The sequence below is a fragment of the Panthera uncia genome (genome assembly GCF_023721935.1).
Source record: "Panthera uncia isolate 11264 chromosome B3 unlocalized genomic scaffold, Puncia_PCG_1.0 HiC_scaffold_1, whole genome shotgun sequence".
NCBI classification, from domain to species: domain Eukaryota; kingdom Metazoa; phylum Chordata; class Mammalia; order Carnivora; family Felidae; genus Panthera; species Panthera uncia.
In genome coordinates, this window is record NW_026057582.1 from 71,905,881 (window position 1) to 71,930,971 (window position 25,091).

At 44.8% G+C, this 25,091-nt stretch overlaps 3 protein-coding genes across 8 annotated transcripts in view; 2 read left to right on the forward strand and 1 right to left on the reverse strand.

Moving 5' to 3' along the window:
* Positions 1 to 3,742: 3,742 nt before the first annotated feature.
* Positions 3,743 to 9,442, forward strand: PPP1R3E (protein phosphatase 1 regulatory subunit 3E). Its single transcript, XM_049613091.1, has 2 exons — positions 3,743 to 4,556; positions 4,804 to 9,442. Exons 1-2 carry the CDS (start codon positions 4,140 to 4,142, stop codon positions 5,224 to 5,226), a joined length of 840 nt encoding a protein of 279 aa, XP_049469048.1. The 5' UTR covers positions 3,743 to 4,139; the 3' UTR covers positions 5,227 to 9,442.
* A 668-nt stretch (positions 9,443 to 10,110) lies between these two features.
* Positions 10,111 to 23,596, forward strand: HOMEZ (homeobox and leucine zipper encoding). Of its 3 annotated transcripts, none has more exons than XM_049613084.1 (2): positions 10,111 to 10,206; positions 19,346 to 23,596. In XM_049613084.1, the coding sequence occupies exons 1-2, from the start codon at positions 10,119 to 10,121 to the stop codon at positions 20,941 to 20,943; spliced, it is 1,686 nt and encodes a 561-aa protein (XP_049469041.1). In that variant the 5' UTR covers positions 10,111 to 10,118; the 3' UTR covers positions 20,944 to 23,596. The 3 variants fall into 3 exon arrangements, with proteins under 3 accessions (XP_049469041.1, XP_049469043.1, XP_049469042.1); XM_049613086.1 differs by lacking the exon at positions 10,111 to 10,206 and adding an exon at positions 13,497 to 13,580; XM_049613085.1 differs by lacking the exon at positions 10,111 to 10,206 and adding an exon at positions 13,992 to 14,187.
* The window catches only part of RNF212B (ring finger protein 212B), a 39,301-nt gene continuing 27,370 nt past the window's right edge, over positions 13,161 to 25,091 (reverse strand). For 2 of the 4 annotated variants that reach the window (XM_049613088.1, XM_049613087.1), the window contains one exon: positions 22,604 to 25,049. In XM_049613088.1, coding sequence (XP_049469045.1) covers positions 24,955 to 25,049 — 95 coding nt within the window. In that variant the 3' untranslated portion in view covers positions 22,604 to 24,954. Of the gene's footprint in view, positions 13,616 to 22,603; positions 25,050 to 25,091 lie in introns of those variants that run through there. The other 2 variants (XM_049613089.1, XM_049613090.1) reach the window with 2 other exon arrangements.

A 25,091-nucleotide genomic window follows, 5' to 3' on the forward strand; every position in this document is an offset into this window, starting at 1 on the left:
TTTACCCTTTCAGACAGATAGATAGATAGATAGATACACCTATTATTTATACATGGCAATATATTTATACAAAACAGTTCACAGGATATGAAGCAGTCTGACCACAGGTGATCCTCAGGAGGGCCCTTGAGCATTCTGACTGGGCCCCTGGGCCCCGCTGGCTCTTGCAGCTGGCATTTCCTTAGGCTCCATTTAGAGGGATCTCTAGCCAGAGGCTAGAAAGAGGCAACCCAGTTCTCCTTTCCTGCTGGTTCCCTTTGCTTCTACCTCCAGTTCAAGTCTTGATATTCCTACCTGCCCCTACAGTCACTGGAGAAGAAAGGTCATATCTGTAACAATGATCGTAACAACTAATACATTTTGAGGACTTATTAGGTGCTAATATAGCTAATAGCTAATAGCTAATTAGGTGCTTTCTTTTTGTGCATGATATTTTATCCTCACACCAATCCCTATGCTGTTTTATCCCCATTCTGTGGGTGAAGAAAGTGAGGCTTGGAAAGGTTAAGTAATTTACCCAAAGCCATATACTTAGAAATTGTACTCAATTTTGTCTGACTTTAATGTTTATTTATTTTTGTGTGTGTGTGTGAGAGAGAGAGAGAGAGCACGAGCAGGAGAGGGGCAGAGACAAAGGGAAACATGGAATCCCAAGCAGGCTCCAGGCTCCAGCTGTCAGCATAGAGTTGGACACAAGGCTCGAACCCACAAACCACGAGATTATGACCTGAGCTGAAGTCAGACACTTAATCAATTGAGCCACCTAGGTACCCCTCAATTTTGTCTCACTTTCAAGTTTGTCTTAACTTTACCTATATTGCTATAACGTCATCTCTTCTGCTTCAGGTAATCAATGTTGTTTTAACACCATTTACAAGTCTAAACTCATTTATCCCTTCCATTCTGAATGTACAGCAGATTCCACACCTTTATGACTGTATCCTTTCAACCATCCTCATTTCTTCTTTGCTCTTAGGCTGATCATTCCAGCTGCCACCAGCAAGTCTGCCTTCTTCTTTAGAGAATAACCTAGTCCAGTCCTTCCTGTGCAATACTAATTTCTTCTAAGACACTTACTTGAAATAAAAACATTTTTAAGTCTCAGGATCCAAATATATTTCTATATGCCTGCCCATTTATTTATAAGCTCTGCGAGAGCAGGAACAGAATTTTATTCACTTTTATGTCCCTCTGGCCTAATAAGCCCTCAGTAAATGTTTATTGAACAAATCATTCAATGCCTCTGGCCAGTTATTGAGTAGGCCAACACTGATGCTTGAAGATAACCATAGTGGCTATTTAAGAAACAAAGACTGAACTGTAAAGAGGAAAACAAGAAAAAAGAAAGAAACAAAGATTGATTTGGAATAGAGGTTCAGTGTCAGTCTGAGCAGCCAGAACATAGCAGCTGGACCAACACAAATTATACCTGGTCCAAAGCTGTGTATCTCAAGAATCTTCCCAGACCAATATTATGGAGCTAGGGAATGGCAATTCAAACTATAGACAAAGCAAAAGTGTTTTAATAGAAAACCTCAGGCCATATAGGCCCACTTTGAACCTTATCTATTCCTTCAATGATACATTTTACAAGAGCAAGGAAGACAGTTTTTATTTTACAACATTTAATTTATTGCTCCTTACATAGTTATGTGGAAGAAAGTTTTACAAAATGCTTGACTGTAGGGGAGTACAGGTGGCTCAGTCAGTTAAGTGGCTAACTCTGGATTTTAGTTCAGGTCATGATCTCATGAGTTTGAGCCCACGTCAGGCTCTGCGCTCACAGCAGCAGAGCCTGCTTGGTATTCTGTCTCCCTCTCCCTCTGCCTCTCCCCCATTTGCTCTCTAGATCTCTATTTAAACAAATAAAAAAAATATATATATATAATTAAAATGATTAACACAAATTAGTATAATGTCTAAAATAGGAAAAGTGTATACATATATATGTATATATACACATATATATACATATACATATATATGTGTATGTGTGTGTGTGTGTATATATATATATATATATATATATGTATAAAATAGGAAAATAAAATTCAATAGCCCTCCTGGCTTTGCTAAGGTTAATAGTGGAGTTAAAATGCAAACAGGTAACAGAAACCCATGGGGGAGGGGAAGGAAAGAAGAAAAAAAAAAAAAAAAAAAAAGAGGTGGGGGGGGGAGGGGCGCAAAAGAAAAGGAGTTTATAAAATGAGAAAAAAACGTGGGGTGATGGGGGGGGGGGGGGGGGGCAGGGGGGGTGATGGGTATTGAGGAGGGCACCTTTTGGGATGAGCACTGGGTGTTGTATGGAAACCAATTTGACAGTAAATTTCATATATTAAAAAATAAAAAAAAAAATGCAAACAGGAATGAATTGTATAAGATAGTATGTGTCTCACTGTTTATTTCCAACTCAGTCACTTGGGATTTTACAGTTAAACTATCCTGCTGCTTTAAATTTAGAAATTCCATTTCTAGGGCACCTGGGTGGCTCACTCAGTTAAGCATCTGGCTTTGGCTCAGGTCAGGATCTCAAGGTTTCTGGAGCCTGCTTCAGATACTGTCTCTCTCTCTCTCTCTCTCTCTCTCTCTGCCCTTTCCCACTTGATGTCTCTCTCTCTGAAAAATAAACATTAAAAAAAAAAAAAAAGAAAGTCCATTTCTACTCTAAGATTCCTCATTACAATACTCTGAAGATGTTAACTACTACTACTAAATGTTTTAATCTTATAGAACCAAGTGGGTACGAGAGTGGGCTCTAGAGCTGGACTGCTGATGTTCTAATCCCAGCTCCTCAATTATTATGTACATGACCCAGGACAAGAGTCCTATCTCCTCTCTCCCTCAATTTTCTCATCTGTCAAGTAGGCATAATAATACTCCCTGCTATTTTGATGGCTGTTTATATGGGTTAATATTTGTAAAACTCTTAAAACTGTACCTAGTACATTGTAAGTGTTATACAAAATCAGTAGGGAATTTAGGGGATTCGATGAATATTTGGGATTTTCTCTCTGCCTCTCCCCTGCTTGCACTCTCTCTCTCTCAAAATAACTAAATAAACCTAAAAAAAAAAAAATCGGAATTTAGGGGAAAAAAACTATACAAAATACTTCACATCTTTTTTCACTAATGTAGAACAAAATGAAGGAGAAAAAAAGCCAGCTCTGTGCCCCTGTTGGAAGCTCCCACTGGAACTAGAACCCCACAGTTGTAGCTCCAAAAGAGTTGTGTGTCCATTCATTCAATAATTTGAGAGCCTAGTATGTGCTGTAACTGACCAGGAATCAGACACACCCTCTACCCTCAAAGGCCTTGCAGTGGGGTTAGAGATCAGAACTCTAATCCACTTTTTCACAGATGAGAAAACTGAGGTCCAGAGAAGTTATGCCTTGCTCAAGGTCACACAGCAAAATATCATCAGAGGTGAGACCAGAGCGTTTTCCCACAACTCAGTTCAGAACTCTTTTCCAATTGACCACCCCACCCTTTTGAGGGTCACATCTCAGCTATTTGAGATACTACCTAGTTTTCATGACCCTCCCTTCTGTGCACCCACTGTCACCCTCGCTCCCAAACCTGGAGCCTAGGATTTAGAAAAGAAAACGGTGAGCCCTGAAGAGAAAGTCACACACTGGGTATTTTGAACCATCCTCTGCAAGAAAAGGAAAGGTTACTCTGGTCTCCCAGCATTAACTCTTCCTGTGCCGGAGAGGTTGAGGCCGTTTAAAAACAAAAAACCTGAGTGGTCTCACTCAGGACCGAAAGGGTAGATCCCCGCCCCCTGGTAAAGCAGCGAAGACAGATGGGGAGCCACCTGTCAGAGGACTGTGGGCGGGAGCCGGGACCGAGAGGGCCGCGGGACCAGAGGGTGAGCGCCGCTGAGCGCACGCTCAGAGCAGACAGTTCGCAGGAGGCAAGAGATGATGGTCCAAAACCCTGGGAGCTGACGGCCAGAGCGGGAGGAAAGGTAGTCACGGAGGGGAGGCAGAGCTACAGGAGGTGGGGGATCCTGGAGGTGACAGCAAGGAGAGTACGCAACCGCGAGGGGCAGCTCCAGCGAGGACGCCGGGCGGTCGGGCGAGAGAAGGCAGGGCAGCGCCGCGGCGCTGCGGGCGGGCTCCGCCAGGGCGGGGGGTGCCATGTCTCGAGAGCGGCCCCCCCGCACCGACATCCCGCGCAACCTGAGCTTCATAGCCGCGCTGACGGAGCGTGCCTACTACCGCAGCCAGCGGCCCAGCCTCGAGGAGGAGCCGGAGGTGGAGCCAGGCGAGGGCGGGACGCGCCTCGGGGCCCGGTCCCGAGCTCACGCTCCGAGTCGGGGTCGCCGGGCCCTCTCTGCGCCAGCCGGAGGCGGCGGAGTTCGGGTGCCTCGCAGCCGCAGCCCCGACACCCGCAAGAGAGTGCGTTTCGCCGACGCGCTTGGGCTGGAGCTGGCCGCGGTGCGCCGCTTCCGCCCCGGAGAGTTGCCCCGGGTGCCCCGCCACGTGCAAGTTCAGCTGCAGAGAGACGCCCTCCGCCACTTCGCGCCGTGCCAGCCTCGCGCCCGCGGCCTCCAGGTAGGCGGGCGGCATCGGCACGCCCCTTCCCCGGCACCTCCCCTACCCGGTCGCAGCAGGCGGCCGATTTAGCAAGGAACACCCATCTCCATTCCCAACCCTAGGCTTGTTCTCGCTCATCCCTTTTGGTGCCACTCTCCCAGCTGGGCTCCACTCCGACTGCTGGACGCCGGGGTCCGCTTCGGATTGGTCCAGTGCCTCACCCTGACCCCGCCCCCTGTCTCTCCTCTCCTCCCCACCCCCTCAGGAGGCGCGCGCCGCCCTAGAGCCGGCCAGCGAGCCCGGCTTCGCCGCCCGCTTGCAGGCGCAGCGCATCTGCCTGGAACGCGCCGAGGCGGGACCGCTGGGCGTGGCCGGGAGCGCGCGTGTGCTGGACCTTGCCTACGAGAAGCGCGTGAGTGTGCGCTGGAGCGCTGACGGCTGGCGGAGCCAACGCGAGGCCCCCGCCTCCTACGCCGGTCCGGCCCCGCCCCCGCCGCGCGCGGATCGCTTCGCCTTCCGCCTTCCGGCGCCACCCATTGGGGGCGCCCTGCTTTTCGCCTTGCGCTACCGCGTGACCGGCCACGAGTTCTGGGACAACAACGGCGGCCGTGACTATGCTCTACGGGGGCCCGAGCACCCCGGGAGTGGCGGAGCCCCGGAGCCTCAGGGCTGGATCCACTTTATCTGAGACTCCTGCGGCCGACGGCGCAAAAAGCAAAGGAACCCAGGGGCCGGGGGAGCCCGAAGATTTGGCTGGGAAGAACGAAAGAAACCGAAATTGGCTGGGAGCTGTCCGAGAGAGTCAAGTGGGGGAGGGCGAGGAGGACGGGAGAATTCAAAGGGGTGTGGGAGTGGGCGGAATCGAGGAAGGTTGGGAGGTGGTGTAAAACATTAGTTGGATGTGAGTGATAGCAACCCAACGCATATAGGAAAGAAAACCAGAAAAGGCTCTGGGGGGATTAGGAAAAAAAAAGCCAAGATGGGGGTTGATGATGATGTCCTATTCCGTGAGCTGGCACTGGGAGAAAGTAAGTGGGTTCGTCAGGCCTAGGAAGCTGAAGGTTAAGGTTATCTCTTTGGGATTGAGGAAGTATTATGTTTGAAATATGAGCCCACCCTACTGAAGTCATTTGGAGTGCCAGCTTATTCCCTCTCTTACCCGCCTTTGCCACCTCAGGTCCCTAGCCCTGCTCATCCTAAGCTTTAACTCAGCCATAATTGCCTTGCTTAAGTCCCAGGATAAGTCCCCTGTTATTCCCGAAGATCCCAGGCTTCATTCTCCCCTGACTGGCTGGGGAGTGATGGCAGACCCCCGCCGCCCCCAGGCAGTCCTGGGGATTAAAATGAAGGCAAAACCAACTCCAGGCCTGTCCTTGTAGCCAAATAATGTCGTGCCTGAGGAGTTGGTACACTCAGGGGCTTCCAGAAAAATGCCAGCCTTACCTTTCTGGGGTGCCTTTTAATGACCCCTAAGCACTTTATGGAATGCATTTGTCAAGGAACAATGAGTCACAAGAATCACTCTAATTCTGCCTCAGAAGGAAAGAGTCACTGACTAGCTGTATTACTTTGGGCAATGTTACTTCACCTCTCTGGGCCCCAGTCTCCAACTTGGGAAATTAGATTTTGATTAAGTGATCTCATACAGCCGATTCTTGCTCTGACATTTTATGATCTACTGAGTGGCAGAGTGTGGATGAGAAGCCACATTCTCCAACCTACAGTTGGAGTACCACAGGTCAGAACACAAAGCATCCCAGCATTGGATTGAGGCCAAGGATGTGTCCTCCAGTTTTTGACACAGATACTCCAGAGGCCAATAAGCATCCCATAACCAGCTTGCAGCCTTATGGTATTCCAACACCTTTTTCAAACTGCAGCTCATCCTCTGCCCCTTGCCTTTTGCTCTTGCCCCCACAGACTCCCAGTCTAGGTGCTCTGAGACAGCTTTGAGTAGGTGCATCTCTGTTGGGGAAAATGATGTTTGGGAGCCCCAGAGATGAAAGGAAACAATGTTGAGGCTCTCTTGAGGATAAAGAATTATGGATATAAGAAATGGAGAACATTTCAAATAAAAAAACAAAGCTACTGAATAATTAAGTGGCACCAGAAGATGGCAGTGTGTTCTATACCCTGAGCAAGTGAAATGGGAAAGCAGGACTCTTCTACCCATTCACAGTCATGCCTTAGGTCTCCCCTCCTGGTTAACCTCTACTGGTAGTTTTTCCTTTCCTGTTACCCTATTCCTAAGCTCTTTGCCTTTTTGTTTGTTTCTCTCTCTCATCACTTTCACTCTTTTAGCATATAGGGTATTTACCTTCGTTTTCTCTTTTCCATTTGTCTCCCTCTTCATTCTTGTTGATCTCTGCTGTTCCTTCTCCCTCCAGAAGGGGTGGAGAACCCACTTCCTTTTCTCCAAGACCATGGTTGATCCACCTTCCTCCCTCAGGCTCCTTCTTGACAGTCTTCTAGAAAGGAGAAGAGGGAAAAGAAGCAGTTCCTGATGCACATGAACAACTGCTCCCAGGTAACCAGCTCCCTGCACCCTTTTCTATCTGTTAACTAATTTCTCAAAAATTTCTGAATCCCCCTCCTCCTTATTACTAAGAGAGTGCATGCACAAAAGCCCATACATGCATTTAGAACACAGTATGGGGGCTAGTTACCCTGCCCCTCCTGTCCAAAGCCTTAGTCCTTTGAAGGAAGATGGGTGAAAGAGAGGAACTCCAAGTCACTTCTCAAAGAAATGCTGGCTTAAACATCATCCTTATCTAATGAAGAAAACAAAGGATTTCATGCATCTTGTGGAACACCTTCAGGTCAAAGTACCAGCAGAGTGAAGAAAGAAACTGCTAGAAGCCACAAAGCAATGTGCTTTTTAGTCATCAATGAAGAGCCCAAGGGAGGTTGATGGAGAGGGAGACTGGGTTGAGGCTCAGTGTATAATAATCTCTTGCCTAATGTGTATGCATTATTATTATGTTGTATTAACAATCATAATAGCTCACATTTACTTATCTGCTAAAATCTGGTGTCTTGCATGCAATACAACCCTCAAAACAACCCTATCAGTTGAGTAATATCCCTATTTTAGAGCTTAGGAAACAGCTCACAAAAGCTCAGTAATTTGTTCAAGATCACATAGCTAGTAAATGGCATAGCTGGGATTGTGAACTCAAGATATCTCCAGAGGTTCTGTGCATAACCATTTGATTATAGTTCTTCCTTTAAAAACAAAACTGACAACTTTGCCATATATAGTCTCTTATTAGGAAAAGACCACAGTTTCTAACTGCTCTGCCTTCCTATCCTCCCAGTCTCCTGAACTGGCATAGAGAAGGCAAAGCACTGAGGGGTCCCAATTCCATCCAGGAGCTTGCTGCTGTCTCCTGTACCAGTGTCCCAGCTCTGCAGAATCAGCAAGGGACCATCCTGCCTGCCTGCTAGAGAACTTGGGAGCCCACCTGAACTCAAGCTTTTCCATACATTGGGATTCTCTCCTGGCCCTAACCAACTCTCTACACGTGTTGGTGTGTTATGCCCCTTTCCACTCCCCCAAATAGTTTTGAACTGACCAATCCCTAAAGTTTCCACTAGAAAGTATCCCTGACTAGGACAATTGCTGAATGGTCTGTGCCTGGACCCTCTCTACAAGCCCTGGTATTACTGAGTAGATAAACGTAAACTGGTTGGAGATGGAATGAAGAATAATCCATTTTTCCCTGAGCTTTCTCAGTAAGAAGTACCATGGCTCACCCATCCCCCATTCTCAGCTTTATGGAGCCAACACATGAATCTTCTAGTTTTCCCATATAGAGCTGCCCCAGGGCCTGGGAGTAAACTGACAGTCTAATCTGATATGGGAAACACTAGGAGTTTGATGAAATCTTTAGGAAGGTATGTGTTAGGCATTGGGATAGGGACTTTCCCCTAAAGGCTGATGACTATATGAACAGGAGCAATTTGGTGTATATAACATGTCAGCCATAGACGAGGAAGTGTTATATAAGAAAAAACCTTACGCTGGTCAGGGGCTTGGGTCCTTGAAGCAACACAGCTGGACCACTTTGCCTGTTTCTCCTATCCAGACCTTAGATATCTTCCTACACTTAGCTGTCTGATAGCCTTCCTTGTTCTTTTGTTTCTCTTTATGAATGTAGCGCATCATTTATTGCCACAATAAGCCATAACTTCTGAACTCTCCAATCTAACTCCCACATTTTCTTGCTTCTAACACCTGTGTTTCTCTGGAGCTTCACTGGATCCTTGCAATCCAAAGATCATAGAATCAGAGACCAGGAAAAACTTGTCTTTGGAGATTACTGGGTCCATGCTCCACTACAGATGAGGACACAGGTCCAGAGATGAGAAGTGATTTCAGCAGGGTCAGAGAATTTGTTAGTGCAGCTCAAGATGGGGCTTACCCTCAACCTTTCTGCACACATGCCATTCCTGGGCTATAAAACAGGCCTCTACATAGTCAGATCTGCGATTTTTCATGGCAAGGGATAATATCAGAAATGTTTCATTTTCTCCTGCTACTTTCCATTCCCTTCCCCATCCAGGCATGAAAAGAAACAAAAGGCACTTGTAGTTTTCTTTGTTTTCCCAGTCTTGGCACTTCTTTGGGTGATATTGCTGAGGAACAGTGAAGTTGCTAAAAACATGGTATAATCCACCCATTGACTAACCTGGAGAGGAAATTAAAGTTTGCTTTGTGAATTCCCCCAAACCACTGTTCTCATCAGGCCCTCCCAGAGCATCCTCATACCGTTCACAGTGTAGCCATGTTCACTAGGCCCCAAACCCACTAGTTCTGTGCCTCACTTCAGCTTCCACATGCAACTACCCTTCCTTCTGGATAAAAGACCTCATATGTGAAATAAAGTCAAAATATGAAAGTATATCATATAATATTGAGAAATTGTTTGTTTGGGGTGGAGGGTGGCAAGAAACCCAGAGGCAAGATTCCTCTCTCCCAACCCCCATTTCTTGGTCATCTCATTTCTCTATTTGCTGGTGTCCTATTGCTATGCAAAAGTTGGATGGGCAGAAGATATGGAGGAGTTGGACAGCCCTGGTATAAGACACCCCGGTATAATCCTACCACCATTTTGGGTAGTGGTGGGAAAGTTATGAGGGTCCAGCTTTAGTTCCCTGGCACCCAGTGCCAATTCCTGGTGCAGTTAAAGGGTACTGCTTGGGTAGAAGCCCTAAGTTTCCCGTTGGATGGGGTGGGGTGGCTATTCTTACTTAAGGAGGCAATCTAAGTTACATTTCTCCTTAAGCACTGGAGGGAAGAGGAAAGCCCTTTTCTCTATCAAGGGCAACCCTAAGGCAAAAGATGAGAAATACGATGGAGAGGGAAAGCAAGGACCTCTGTCTAATCCGGAATGGAACAATAGATTAAAGTGAGGTATCCTTGAAAAAATTTAAGTTCTAACATAAAATTGATTTCCACATCACCTGAACGATGAGAAAATTCAATTACCCACAAAGTAACGAGACGTTTCTAATAGGGAAGCCCTAGCCTGAGAAGAATCAGAGGCCTCTGCATTACATCATAATGGCCAAGTTGTGATGTCACTGCAGAGCACCCATACTTATATTGTGAAACCAGATAGGCTAAAGGGTAGAGTCAGCATGAAGAGCAGACACCCAAGGAGAGGTAAGTGGGGGCGTTGCAGAAGTTTTCTCCATGGCTTATTGCCTAAGGTCCCTCTGTGGCCCTAATGTCTTTCCAGACGTCTCACATCTTAGTTTAGTGGTAGGTCTTTCTGAAATCCTTCTTTCACAAACTCCTTCACTGCAGCTTTTGATATCCCAGTTCCTCAAGACTTGCAGTTCTGATTGGTTAGCACTCAGCTTTTGTATTTCTTAGGAAACAAGGCACAGAACAGTGGAGCATGGTTCCCCTAAATGAGGCAGAAACTCACCATATCCATTTGGGTAGTCCCAGAGGTAGATCGAAGTTTTTGGGTGCTTGAAACATACAACTTTCAGAGCCTTTTGAAAAGAAACATAAATGCATTAGGCCCAACAATGAAAGTGCTTTAGAATGAGAAAATATAAATTATAATTTTTATTTTTTTTTTAAATTTTTTTACTGTTTATTTTTTGAGAGAGAGAGAGAGAGACAGAGTGTGAGCAGGGGAGGGGCAGAGAGAAAGGGAGACACGGAATCTGAAGCAGGCTCCAGAGCCTGACGCAGGGCTCAGACTCACAAACTGTGAGATCATGACCTGAGCTGAAGTCGGACGCTTAACCGACTGAGCCCCCCAGGTGCCCCTAAATTATAATTTTTAAAGAGCTGACAAATATAACATAAAATCAAGAAAAATAACACAATTTTTTAAGTGTCTACTTAACATATTTTTTTACAATTTTGTTTTTGGCTGCATGCTCTTTAATATTTTTTCATATGATGCTTATATATATAATGTTTTCTATAAGGAGTATAGAAAGGTAATTCAGTCTTCTACATGATCACTTTTTAAAAATTCTTAGTGATTTAGAAAATGTTCGCCTTCGCACTTTATAAGTGGTAATGTCATAATTTTTAGCATTTTTGTCAAACTTGAAGAAAACACTCAAATTTCTTTGATATTTGTGGTGTAAAATTTCAGAGCACTTCAAATTTGTAATGATTAATGCCATATACTCTGAATTGTTGACATTAGAATTATACCTAGAAGTTATATGTATTAGTCTGCTGGAGTTGCCATACAAAATACAACAGACTGGGTAGCTTAAACAGAAATTCTCCCACAGTGTAGAGGATAGAAGTCTGAGATCAAGGCATTGGCAGAGTTGACTTGATTCTGAGGTTCCCCTCCTTGGCTTATAGACAGACATCTTCTCCCTAGCTTCTCATGGTCTTTCCTATGTTCATGTCTGTGTCCAAATTTCCTATTGTAAAGACACCAGTCATACTGGGTTAGGACTCACCCTGAAGACTTCATTTTAACTTAATTACCTCTTTATAGACCTTACTTCCAAATAAACTTACATTCTAAAGTACTAGGAATTAGGACTTTACTATATGAATGGAGGGGGGGGGCAACACCATTCAGCCTATAACACTATGCTTAATATTAAACTACTTACTAATAAACTACTAACCCCAAACTAAATGTATCCTCAAATTAACTTCCCTAGCCAATCCCCAAATATCCATGGCATTTCCACTGCCACCTGACAAAAGAAGAAGTGTAATGGAGGGGAAGTCAGAAAGAAAAGGGACCTCAATCTTAACCAATTGCAGTTTAAATATTTTTTTCAAAATTTACAAAAAGCCATGACCACATTATCACATTGCTGGGGCTCTAGTGCACCTACAGTGCTTTAGAAGAGGTCTGTGCAAGGGATGGCCCTAAAAGTTCAGTTTCTTTACCTATAGGGTAAATGTGTCTGTCAGTCCTGCTAGTATCTGAACCATGCAAACAGAAACAGAATTTTCACCAAAGATGGGGGATTAACATCTCTACATTGAGGATAACATGAGTCCCCACTCTTCTGCACTAGTCCCAGGAAGAGCTGGGAGGGTTAGTGTCTTGCTAAAGGTGAGGCCCTCCTTTCTCTGATATTGTCAGCCTGGATCTCTTCCTCTCTTCCAATCCCCACCACAGGACACTCCATCTTCTAAATCTTTAGGGTGAAATCCACATCAAAGAGGGAGGCTTCAGCCTGTACTCCAAAACTAGGGCAGAGGAGTTTCTTCTGTCCTTGGATTTTCCTTCTCCTAAACCTGTCTTCAATTCTGCTCCCTACTTCTGTCTCAGGAGCGTGTTTCTGAGAATTGAAAGGTGGCACATTTGTCCATCTTTCATATTTCCAAGCCCATGATCAGTGATGCCCAGAATGCCTAATTGAATCCTCTAGGGACTGGCACTACGTTCCCACAGACATTGCCTGCCTGGCTTTCCAGCCAGATAAGCATGTCAACCAGACAACCCAGTCTTGTTATTTTTTTAGATTATGAAAGAACAACCTCTCCACTGAAAACTGAGGGCTGCTGCTGCCTACAATGTTTCACTTTTCCTTTCATCACTTACAAACCATTGGGGCATTGTAGTAGTCATGATTTAGGACAAACTTTGTATATACCACCAGCCCTGGCTTAAACCCTGAGGGATCAGAAGTTTCTAACTCTAAATCTGAGTATATATATCTTTGCTTTTTTTACTCCTATGATGTTTTTGCCGGATACCAGTTTTAAGGATGTAGGGCTGGCTCTTAGAAGTTTAGTTTTATTAAATGTAATGGGGCTGGGGGCAGGCAGGGGTAAATACAGGGATAGTAACATAAAATAGGGCTCAATGCTGAAGAGGAAATAAATTTTCTTTCTTTCTTTCTTTCTTTCTTTCTTTCTTTCTTATCTAGGAAATAAATTTCTGAATTCTGACAACCTTGAAAGAGCTCTAGACCTTAAATTGGAGTAATAATGAGTAGTGGTGTTTTGGGGGAGTATATAGAGAGGGGTGAGGTCTATCTGCGGAATACAGGGCAAAGTCTGAAATTTTTTTATAAATTACTGTGGCTATATAAGCTATTAAGTGACCTAAATAGGCAAGAAGACAGTTTCAAAGACCAGCGTGAGAACAAAAGAATCACTTCAGAAAGTACCATTCCCAAGTTTTAGTCAAAGACGGAGAATCCTAAATATACAAAATTTGGCCCAGAACTTCGGGGTGTGGACTACCACTTTGGTGAAAAGTCCATTTCATTGCCATCCCTCTCTAGACAAGAGAAAACCAAGGTCCCCAGATATGAGGTGGAGTTCCAGGTCCTCTTCACTGGGACAGAAAGGGGACCTGGGGATCTGGTAGGTCCCAAACAGGTGCCCCCTTCTGACACTTCGTCTTTGGGAACACCTGTGCAGTGTTCCGAAGGCGCCGGACAGCTAGGATCCTCGTCTTTCAGGTGGCAAGACATTTGATCCATCTGTAGAACAAGTTCCCGGTTGCTCTAGGCGCTACATTTACAACGACGCTGCTGACGGCGGTTGGGCCCTCGGCTGGGCGGGCGCGGCTCAGCTCGTGCGTAAGTCTGACAAGGGGGTGCTGAAAAAAGTCTTCCTTCAGGAAGAACAAATAGGGAATAATTGTAAGGCAATTCAACAAACTGCTGTGAATTCCCAGGGGAATTTCGGGACGACCAGGGCTCGCAGTGCTCCGAAGGTCCGGCGCGGAAAGGTCGAAGGCGGGGGGAGGTACCATTCACAGCACCCTGGCCCCGGGGGACATCTTCCCTGCCCCACGCAGCCAATAGCCACCCCGGCTGAAGCCGACGCAGCCAATAGCCGACTTCAGCCGAGACTCACGCAGCCAATGGTCGGCCCAGTGCGTTCCGCCAGTGTCCGCCTGCCTGCGTCTACCAATCCGGACTCGGGCCACCTTGGCACCGCCCCTGGAGCACCCCCCACCCATCCGCCCCGCCCCCAACTCGCTCGAGCAGGGTTGGGCTTAGACGGGCGCGCTCTCGGGGACAGGGGGGGCAGTCCCGGTCCCGGCCCTCCGCGCGGGTGGGCTTGGAGCAGGCCGCACCGGGCGGGAACCCCACTCCCACCCCGGAGGCCCCCTGCCCTTTCTCCCCCTTTCCCCCCGGCCCATGGTGCGAGGCTGGGAGCCGCCGCCCGGGCCGGACCGCGGTGAGTGATCCCCAGCCCCTTCGACTTCCCCTCCTAGCCCCTGTACGATCTCCGACCTCCGGAGCCCCATCCCCGCGCTGGGGGGAGGAGGATTCTAGGCTCGAAGTCGCCTGGTTCTCTCTTTCTCCTCTGGACTTTTCGGTTCCCTGTTGTAACTGGGGGAGGGTGAGTGGGTGTGTAGGGAGGAGGGGAAGGCTGGATTGGGACGGTCTCGGCGAGGGGAGGATTGAGATTCGCCTGCTCCCTGGGGCTCATCGCCCCAAGTGCAGCAACTTTTTGTTCTCTGACCCAGTTTGGAGCCTTGTAGACTGCCTGCGAAATGGAGGATAGGAGAAACGTTTCCTTCCCAGGCCTTCACCTCCCCCCCACGACTACCTCCTGGCGACCTCAGCACACGTACAGAAATCTGGCCTTACTTCTGGGGAGCAGTGGTCTTTGGGAATGAAAGGTTTGGGAGAAACTGCCCCTGACCCCCCTACCCAGCCATACTCAGAAAACAAACCAGGAAAAAGAACCCAAATCCTCAGAGGTTCCTGGTTTTGCGTCCTAATATGAGACTTCTAAACTGAAAGAAGACTCAAGCTGAGACCTGTTTGGTAATGTGGGCCCAGATCAGGAGATCTTTTATCATACAAACCCTCCTTCTCACCATACATTTGAAGCCCTTTTATATTATATGATTAGGACAGGTAGATGGCAATGATTGGGAAAAAAAAAAAAAAAAAGCCAGTTAAACTTGGGAAGTTTTTAAATGATGCATACATCTCTTAAGCATTGTCATTAAAAGTATATTCATTTCACCAATCTTTTGGGGTAATATCCAGGCGTTTTCTTTATAAGTCTGCTGACTGGAGTTCCCAACTGCCTTTCTGGTATAAACTACACAAGCAAATCTCAAATCTGGCTGCACCCTGAGAACTTTTAAAAGTACTGATGCCTGAGCCCCAGTCCAGACTAATTAAGTCAGAATGAGGAGGAAGGTTCCCTGGTTTAAATTTCCCAGGTAATTCTAATGTGCCACTGCCTCTCATCATCTATGATTTCCAGATTTGGTTTATTTAAAATGGAGTGAGAATCTAAACACTTTTGAAGCAATCTGAATGTAGAATACTTTTGAGATTTTTAAGTCCCCTGCCCCTCCAATCTTTTACAGTTGCCTACCATTCCCAACTCAACAATTGTACACTTGTTGTATTATGTCTTTCCAAAGCATTTGACTTTGTTTTCATAGAAACAATTTTTAATGCACTAGTTTTTCATAGGTTTATGTGATATTTAATTATGTTATATAAATAAAAAATACAACAGGCATAAACAGGTTTGGAATCATATACAACTTGGCCCAAGCACACAGGGCAGCTGAAAGAAGCAGATGATTTTGGCACACTAGAGAGTAGCCTACCAGGCTCTAGGATGTAGCACACTGTGGGTATTGGTCATATAATCCAGTGGGTTAAGCCAGGCTCCTGGCCCAGCTGAACACCCCTCCCTTCCACTATCTCCAACTAGTATCACCAATACCCAGTCCCTTCTAGACCTATTTAAATTCTCCTGAGTCTTTCCATCCACTCTTTCCATTCATTCACATCAAGATGTATGTTCCTCTTTAAGCAATTACCACCGCTGCCTTTTTATTCAGTTGGGAGGACATAAGGCAGAGGTTCGTAACCTGGGCTTCTGGGCAGTGAGCCCTCTGAGATTGTATATATATATATGGATGTTTATTGGGGGGGGCGGGTAGTCATAACTTTCTGAGGGTCCATACCTTTATCTGATTCCCAAAGAAGTTCATGACCCAAAAAGTTGAGAAACATGTAAGTTGAATACCACTAAAAATTCTTTAAGGCCCTTAAAACTATCACCAAAACACATTTCAGGCAGCACTGCAGTTCTGTGAATAAAGATTTAGGGAATTTACGCAGGATCATATCTAGTCTCTCATTTGAACTGTCTCCTGCTTTAACCATAAGCCTAATAAGATCAAGCCTAAAGTTGTGAACACCTTTTTCCTAGGATTGTATGGACACCTACATGAAGTTTAAGGCAGTCCATTCTTTTCTTCCATCTGTCCACGGGCATGGAAAGCCCAAAGGGAAAGAGGGGTGATATCCTGTCTCTGTTTTTCTGATTATATTTTTTATTAGCTACTTAAAGTAGCAATAGGGCAAATCCAACATACTCAATAAGGATCAAATTTAGTAATTATTCAGAATTGATAATCCCACCATTACTACCATCTCTGCCCACAGGAGTCCTTTTTTCTCCAGTTTTGATTTCCCTTCTTTTTCTAACCTCTCCAAATGGAGGCACAAGAACACAAGACCCCATAGTGCCTTCATGGTGGTTTTGATTACTGTGGGGCCTACCCTCTTTGTTAATACCTCTCATGAGCCACTCTCTGATTGTAGCTTCTTCCTATGCCAAAGCAGATTCTTCCAGGGAGGCCCCAGGTAGCTATACAGCTGTGCCTTAATTTAAGCCACCATTCTATATCAGGAAGTCTTCCACAATTTGTTTTGTGTAATTGGAAAACTGGATGTATATAGTACACCAAATATGGTATTTGTATTACTACATGTTATATTGAAACATCAAACTGATGTCATGAGAATCTGGAGGATAGCAACCCACATGAATGAAAGCAAAATGCTTCCTTGTAAGGCTTATAGCTGTGCCTGCCTTATTTCCTGTCTGGCAGTCTTCATCCTTACACTGGACTGCTTTCTTCCTTATGCTACATTTTTCTCATATCTAAAATGTTATTGTGTCCTTAAAAAACAAGACACAAATAAGGTTAGTAGATGTCAAGTGTTGCAGTCATTAAGTATTGTCCAGCTTAAAATTGGTGGTGTTCCTGGTGGGCCACAATGTCTAAATGGTAGTTTAGCACCTAGCTGTGCAAGCATTTGTTCATAGGCCATGTAGCTGTGTCTGGGATGAACCTACAGGGTGAAGGTAGAGCTACTACTAAATTGGCAATTCATCTGGAAATCAAAAAGGATTTATATCCAAATTATGGATTCAATTCTCCTAAAGCTGTTGTTCTCATCCTTTCTTTCTTTTTTTTTTTTTTTTTTAAACAACAAAATCCATTCGGGAATTCTATCCAACTCCCAAAATATGGAAAGCATAAAATCATATATACCCTAGTTTCTTCCACTGCTCATTAGAATTAGGACCCTGCAAAAACAGATTGAAAACAAGGATTTTAAAGAATTCAGCCTTGGCTGCATTTCCCTCCTTGTGTCTAGAAAAGGAGCATTACCATATATCAGAATCACCCTGTGAGGCTGAAGTCATGAGGAAAGCTATTTGTTGAGCCTTTACTTTGTTCTAGGCATCATGTCAACTGCGTTTTTTTAATTTAGTCATAAACTTGCAAGGAAGGTGCTGTTCTGACCTTTTTTTCTGATGGGAAACTAAGGCTTAGTGAAGTTAAATAATTTGTCCAAGGACAGCAGCATTCTAGGAAGTGGTGGAGCTGCAATTAATCTCAAAACTGCCTCACCCCAGGCCTCCACCCCAACAGCTGCTTTAGGCGTTGCCTACGCAGGACACCTAGTGCATAGTAGGTGCTTGGTAAAAATATATAACTTTACATACACTTGGCACTGTATGCATTTTTTACACATGAAGAAACAAAAGCTCATTTAGCTACTTGTCCAAAATCACATAGCTGGTAAGTGGCGGAACTGGGATTCAAACTGCAGGTTGGCTTTACTCAAGGATCATATTTCTATCCACTCTGCTGTGCTGTCTCTGTTTACCCTCTTAACGTTCTCTTCAAGCTGTATAGCCTTTAGGATCTGCATGGCCTTCGGTTCATTAGATCTGCTTTTTAAAAGTAAATGGTGACACATCAAAATGCTACCAAATTTTTCTAATTGTCATATAAAATCCTTTGATACCACACTGCACTGTAACTTCCTGGGCTTGAGATTCTTCTCAGTTCATCATGTAGCATATACATAGGAATCCTGTCGCATCCTTAACATATCAGAGGTAAATATTTATAAACTCGGGTGGGATTCCTCTAAGTGGAAAGGGTAACAGATGTGTTAAAGAGTTTCTATTTCTAATGCCCAGACAGGGAGCTGAGTTAAAATTTGGTCAACAGAACTTTCTGGGAAATAACCTGAGCAGGTGTTTCAGGAAGGCCAGAGTCAGGGCCTCTCCCTGCAGCCCCCATACCCACAGACCTGGGAGCAGTGGTGCTGCTGGGGAGCTTGCAGGACCTGGCTGCAATTCCTAATGAATCTGCCTACCTGGCCCTGGGAAGAAAGCTGGGCTGCAGAGATAAGAGCTGCAGGCCCTCTGCCCTGTGTGGAGGAGCTGTTACAGTCTGAAGGAGCTCTTCCCAACTCCCCCTGAGAGACACTGAGCTGTTGAAGAGACAAAGGGGGGAGGGGGAGGGGGAGGGGCTAACCTTTGTGCCATGGAGGACTTGAGGTGGAAACAGTTCCCTCTCTACCCCCAAAGACCCAGGGGGAGTAACCCCATTTATCCCGGATACCCTATCAATTATCCTACAGAGAGAAAATAAAGCTTAGCAGATTTGGGTTTAGGGCTTGAAGGTACTATCATTCCTCTGCCTGCAGGACTTCACCACCAAGAAGAGAAAAGGAATGGGGGCAGGGGCTAGGCAGAAGGACAGTACTATCTGTCCTGCCTTCTAGAAATTCCTCTCTTGGATTCCCTGTCTCCACATTCTAGAGGTAATCATAAATTGTCAGGAGCTAAAGCATTTGCATCAGTTCTGAGATTACTGCACTTCATGTTTTTGTGGTTGAGTTTCCATTTTGTGACTCCTGTTCCATGATCTTAGAGGGTGAAGTGAGTTTGCATCAGAAAAATAAAGGCAATATAAGGATGCGTGTTCCTCCTTAACCTCTAAAGACAGATTTCACTAGTCACGTGACTTGGGGTAATGAACTTCTATGGACTTCGTTTTTTTCCATACATATGATAGGAATTATAACAGGCTCCTAAGGTTATGAAAATTAAATGAGAAATTTTTTTAAAGCACTTTAAAGGCAATCCAAAACAGTACACAATAGACAGTTGATTGTATTGGAGTCCAACATTTTGTTTGGCAGAAAATGAGCAATGGGCTGAAAGAGGAGCCCCAGTGATTGAGCTGTTTCTCTTCTTATTACAGCTATCTCTGAAGGGCACAAGTCAGAAAGCACCATGCCTCCTAATAAAGAGGCCAGCAGTCTTAATAGCTCCCCTGCGGGGCTCATCTGCCTCCCTCCAATCTCCGAGGAGCTACAGCTTGTGTGGACCCAGGCAGCCCAGACCAGTGAGCTGGATGGCAATGAACACTTGCTACAAACCTTCAGCTACTTTCCCTATCCCAGTCTAGCAGACATTGCTCTTCTCTGCTTACGCTATGGGCTGCAGATGGAAAAAGTCAAGACTTGGTTCATGGCCCAGCGCCTCCGCTGTGGCATTAGTTGGTCATCTGAAGAAATAGAAGAGACTCGAGCCCGAGTGGTCTACCATCGGGACCAGCTCCATTTCAAATCCCTTCTCTCTTTTACTCATCACGCAGGGCGGCCCCCTGAGGAGGTGCCTCCTTCTCCAGTGCCACCTCCAGAACAAATGGGTCTTGGAATAGTGCCCTTGACTCTTAGCGAGCCTACCCAGATGAAAGGATTGAAGGTAGAGCCTGAGGAGTCCTCAGAGCTGCTGAGTCACCAGAAAGCAAAGGAACCCCTGATGGCACCTGGCAGTGGGACATTCTCCCACCAATCAGATTTTTGGCAGGATCTTCAAAGCAGTGGCCTCTCTAAGGAGCAGGCAGGCAAGGGTCCCAATCAGTCACATGGCCTAGGTTCTGCTTCCTGGAACCACTCCACAGCTGTCCACCAGCCACGTGCTCGGGATAAGCCCCCACCAATCTCATTACTTGCCAGTAGTTGTAAGCAGGAGTCAGCATCTATTATGACTCCTTCTTCTTCCTCTACCTCTTCCACTTTCCAGGTACTGGCTAATGGAGCTACTGCCACCTCTAAACCCCTCCAGTCATTGGGCTGTATCTCACAGCCACTGTCACCCAATGAACAGGCACTGCCCCCACATCTGGAGCCAGCCTGGCCCCAGGGGCTAAGACATAACTCAGTACCAGGTAGGGTTGGCCCTGCAGAGTACCTTTCCCCAGATATGCAACGCCAGCGAAAGACCAAGCGCAAAACCAAAGAGCAGCTGGCTATCCTCAAATCTTTCTTTTTACAGTGCCAATGGGCACGGCGTGAGGATTACCATAAATTAGAACAGATCACTGGCTTACCTCGGCCTGAGATTATTCAGTGGTTTGGTGACACACGCTATGCTTTGAAGCATGGGCAACTAAAATGGTTTCGGGACAACGCAGTACCTGGTGCCCCTAGTTTCCAGGACCCAGCAATTCCCACACCCCCACCTTCAACCCGCTCCTTGAATGAATGGGCTGAGACACCACCTTTGCCAAACCCCCCACCCCCACCGGATATACGACCCTTGGAGAGGTACTGGGCAGCCCACCAACAGCTTCGGGAAAGTGATATCCCTCAACTGAGTCAGGCATCAAGGCTTAGCACCCAGCAGGTACTGGATTGGTTTGACTCTCGTTTACCTGAGCCAGCTGAGGTGGTGGTTTGTCTAGATGAAGAAGAGGAGGAGGAGGAGGAGGAACTGCCAGAAGATGATGAGGATGAAGAGGAGGAGGAGGAGGAAGATGATGACGAGGATGATGATGTGATCATACAAGACTGAGGGGTGGGGGAGGGGAGGGGAGGTCTGTTACTAAAAGATGAACCAACTTAGTAACTGTTTAAACAAAGAAACCACATTTTTTTAATTACCTTGTGGCAAAGAACTAAAAAGCTTTGTGTTCTTGAGGTTGGGGGATGGGGGATGTAGTGAGGGTGGGCCAGGGAGGATGACCATAGGACCCAAAGAGAGGTGAGGATTGGTTGGGCAGAAATCAGGCCTTTAGTCTCGGTGAAGAGAGTGCTAAGGATCTGGTCCAAACCATGGGCTGGGAAACAGTTATTGCTCTCTTCATGTCTGTTCTTTCCCCTTATTGTACTAAGGAGAGGCCAGACATTGGCCCCACGTCTTTAGTACTGGAAAGGAGGAGTAAAGAATTTTGATTCAATTGATGATTCTAGTGCATCCCCCAGTCTCACCATTTTCCCTGGAATATAAGGCTGCCTCACACCCACCCCTTTCTTCTCTGAGCACGAGTCCGTGCATAATACAGCTGAGAGTCTTAGTGTGTCCCAGTCTCACTACAAGTATTTCCTTCATGCACACCAACTTGACGCTGGGTTTTCCCTGCTTCATTACTGAGTTGCACAGGTAGCAGAATGTTTTCACTTCTGATACTGGGACCATTTTGCCTTGTACTTTTTTATCTTTTTCCAAAATCCCTCGTTCTGTTCGCTATTTGTCTCAGGGTAAATCTTCCCCATGGAGCTTGTGAAAAAGTTTAATAATTGGGTGGAGAATAATTTAGACTGGATATTTATTGGATGTGGGAACTGGGGGGAAATGTCCTTTTAAAAAGTAGAATTAGGTTACAGAGGGTAGAGGAGAGGGATGATTTCTACTGTTCAGAAGGTGGGTGCAGGTAGGTTGCAGGTTTGGTTTTACAAGTCTGAAACTTCCTCCTGCCTAGCTTGACAAAGACTAATTTTTCATCTTTTTGGTGTTGGCTCAATGTGTGTCTATAATAGAGACTTTTCCCCCTCTTTATAGGATCTGTCTTGGGGACAGAGGGACCCTGGTCTTAACTGAATTGATTATTGATGTTTTAGAATGGTTTTCATCAGTTGGAGTCAGATATAAAGATATCAATGGGTTAACCATCTAGAAATAAGAGTGGAAGCCCCAAATTGCTAGAATAATAAAAGGCCAAAAATAAAATTGTTTCTCCTCCACTTTGCCACTTCTATGGTTTAGAAATTAATGGAGCCAAATCTATTAACATTCTGACTTAGTATACTTTTTTTTTTTTTTAGAATCAGGATATATTGAGGTAGGTTAAAAGAATAAAACTTTAAAAGGCAATACATCAGTATCTTATCACTGGGAAGATTTGTTTCCTATACTGCTATAGGACAGGCTCTTCCCAGAAAAGATGTCTAGAAATACCTTTAAAAATAAACTCAAGAGTTCCAGAAAGGGTAGGGAATGCTAGTTCAGCCTCATGGTCATTCCCAGGACTCAATTTATTTCTGGCAGATGTTTGCTATCTTTATATTTTTTTTCAAAATTTTTGCTTATGGTCTGCCTGCCACTGGCCAACCCATTTAATTCCTCATTTCTACTCTTTAATACCCAAAGAAGAATACATGTTCCATCTCACTGGTGGTGTTCTTTGCCCATTCCACCATTCTAGAGCTTGTAATATACCAATAGAGCTGCAATAACAATAAAAGGACATCTTTATTTTATCTGTGTACTTTAGTAAGCTGAAAGTCTGGGTCTCCAGCTGTTATCAGACAGAAAGGAAAATCAACAGTTAACTAGGCATAGAGGAAACAATAGACAAACAGAAGTAGTATAATAAATTAGGACAAGGAACAGAGTTGTTTATTAGCTTTGGCAATAGGTGAATACATCCAAAGCTTAAAAAATGAAATCTAGAAATAAAACATACTTAACAAGTGTATGATTTCGCACCTCCAGTGAGCCAAGAATTTTTTTACAATATTTGTTTTAAGTTGTAGGAAATGAGAGAGCTACATTTGAGTGTGGGAGAAATCTAAACATCTTCCTGAAGAACTAGCCTTATATAATGCTGATCGTTTTCCTAGGAGGTAATATAGGGTGTATATGGTAAAGAACAAAGCAGATAAGGGTACACAGTGAAATGTGGAAAGAAACCAGGGAAACATTTTCCAAAACCATCACACTTAATGAGTATTGGATGCTATATGCCTTCCTTAAGCAATATATATGGATTGGACCTTGAAGACGATCTATCTGGAAGTAGTCCATGCTTCTCTTGCCCTGGCTAATCCCATCTGTCTCTGTTCGTACAGAGTCTGCAGCAGAGGACAGGAAGGCAGATATGGGCATTTATAACAAAAAGGGCAAATAAGGCCCTCTTAAACCACTTTATGAAGTTTATTAAGACAGCAAACCACCACTGTGCTTCCCCATAGTTTTCTCCATTGCATGATAACTGTTCCAAGATTTGTACTAAGATTTGATACATCTGTGACAAAGCCTTTGTTGCTAATTATGAAACTCTACAACATCTGAGTGGCTTATGGTGATAATAAGGCAGAATATTTAAAGAACTACTTTGGAAGACCTGGAACCTATGACTACTATGCTGAAATGTGCTTACCAGGGAGGCAGGATTCTTATGCCCTGGGGAGGTGGCACTTAACTTCAATAGCTTTTTTTTTTTTTTTTAATCTTACTGAAATTTTCAAAAAATACAAAAGTAAAGTAGTATAATGGACTGACGAGTATCCATCACCCAACTTCAACAAATAGCTCATGGCCAATTTTTTTCATTTCTACTCTCACTGCCCCATGTCCACTAGATTATATACTAAAGCAAAACCCAGACAATCCCTTAACCTCCTATTTCTAAATATTTTAGTATGTATCTCCAAAAGATAGACTTTTTAAAAACAACCACAATAGTAGTATGCCCACACAGAAAAACTAAGAATTCCTTAATATTGGGGTGCCTGTGTGACTCCGTCAGTTAAGCGTCTGACTTCAGGTAAAGATCTCACGGTTTGTGAGTTAGATCAAGCCCCTGCTGTCAGCTCAGAGCCTGCTTCAGATGCTCTGTCCCCATCTCTCTGCCCCTCCCTTACTGCACACATGTGTGCGCTCTTTCTCTCTCTCTCAAAAAATAAAAAATAAACATTAAAAAAAAGAAAACAATATAAAATGTCCAACAGGTATTCAGTTTTCAACTTTCTCATAAATGTATGTGTGTGTGTGTGTGTGTGTGATACAGTTTTAATCAGGCTCCAATAGGGGCCATATGTTTGCAGATGGTTTATATGTCCCTTAAGTCTTTTTTCATCTGTAGGTAAATCCCTCCATTTGTAAGGATCTCAGGGATGTTATTTCCCCAGTGTTGCCTCTTGCGGCTTAGACCCTAATTCCTTGCCCATGAAAATAAAGGGCATTTGGAATATGAGAGCAAAATATTTACCCACCTTAGTATGTCCTTGGGCTCACCAGGAGCTTGGCATGGAAAAGAGCCTAAATATCCTCAAAACCTGGGCCATAAAAGTTAACTTAAAAGGCAAGACTGGACTTGGCATGTAGAGCTCCTTACAAACCTCTCTCCTTATTCCCATGCCTTCTTCCTCTTGTTGCTGACATATCATAGTCCCATAAATTTATAAAGCCTTATTCTAACCATCTCTAGAGAAGTACATGTGATTTTTCCTAGTTCAAGTAGTACCTCTATCCAAAAGATATATTCCATTGAAATACTTTTTTGTGGAGCTTTTGGGAATGTCAGTTGTGTCTACGCACTTAGTTCACACTGGCCCAGACCTCTCAGTTTAAAGGCATTCACTACCATGTGACCTAATTTTTAAACCCCCAAACCAGGAAGCTGATCTGATAGTAGGAAAGAATCTTTGAAATTGAAACCATTCTGGAAAATTGTGAACATTTGGTTACCACACTTGAAACCCGTATCATTCTCCACTGGTTACATTTTACCACCTTAAGAGGAGACCAAAAGGGTATGTTGTGCACAGGCCCAACCATGTAAGTTTTTCATACACAGGCAAGTTAGACTAGCCAGGGCTCACCTGCTGGACTGGTAGCTGGAAACCAGGAAGACTCTCTAGTGGGGTTCTGCTTTCCCTCTGACCTGAAGGACAGAACTGGAATGGTGAAAGATAACTTCCTTGGGCAGTTCTTTGGCA

Coding starts and splice junctions, on each gene's coding strand:
- PPP1R3E (XM_049613091.1), top strand. CDS start 4,140: ATGTCTCGAGAGCGGCCCCCCCGCACCGACATCCCGCGCAACCTGAGC. Junction 4,557..4,803: donor CTCGCGCCCGCGGCCTCCAG/GTAGGCGGGCGG, acceptor CCACCCCCTCAG/GAGGCGCGCGCCGCCCTAGA.
- HOMEZ (XM_049613084.1), top strand. CDS start 10,119: ATGTCACTGCAGAGCACCCATACTTATATTGTGAAACCAGATAGGCTA. Junction 10,207..19,345: donor GAGCAGACACCCAAGGAGAG/GTAAGTGGGGGC, acceptor TTCTTATTACAG/CTATCTCTGAAGGGCACAAG.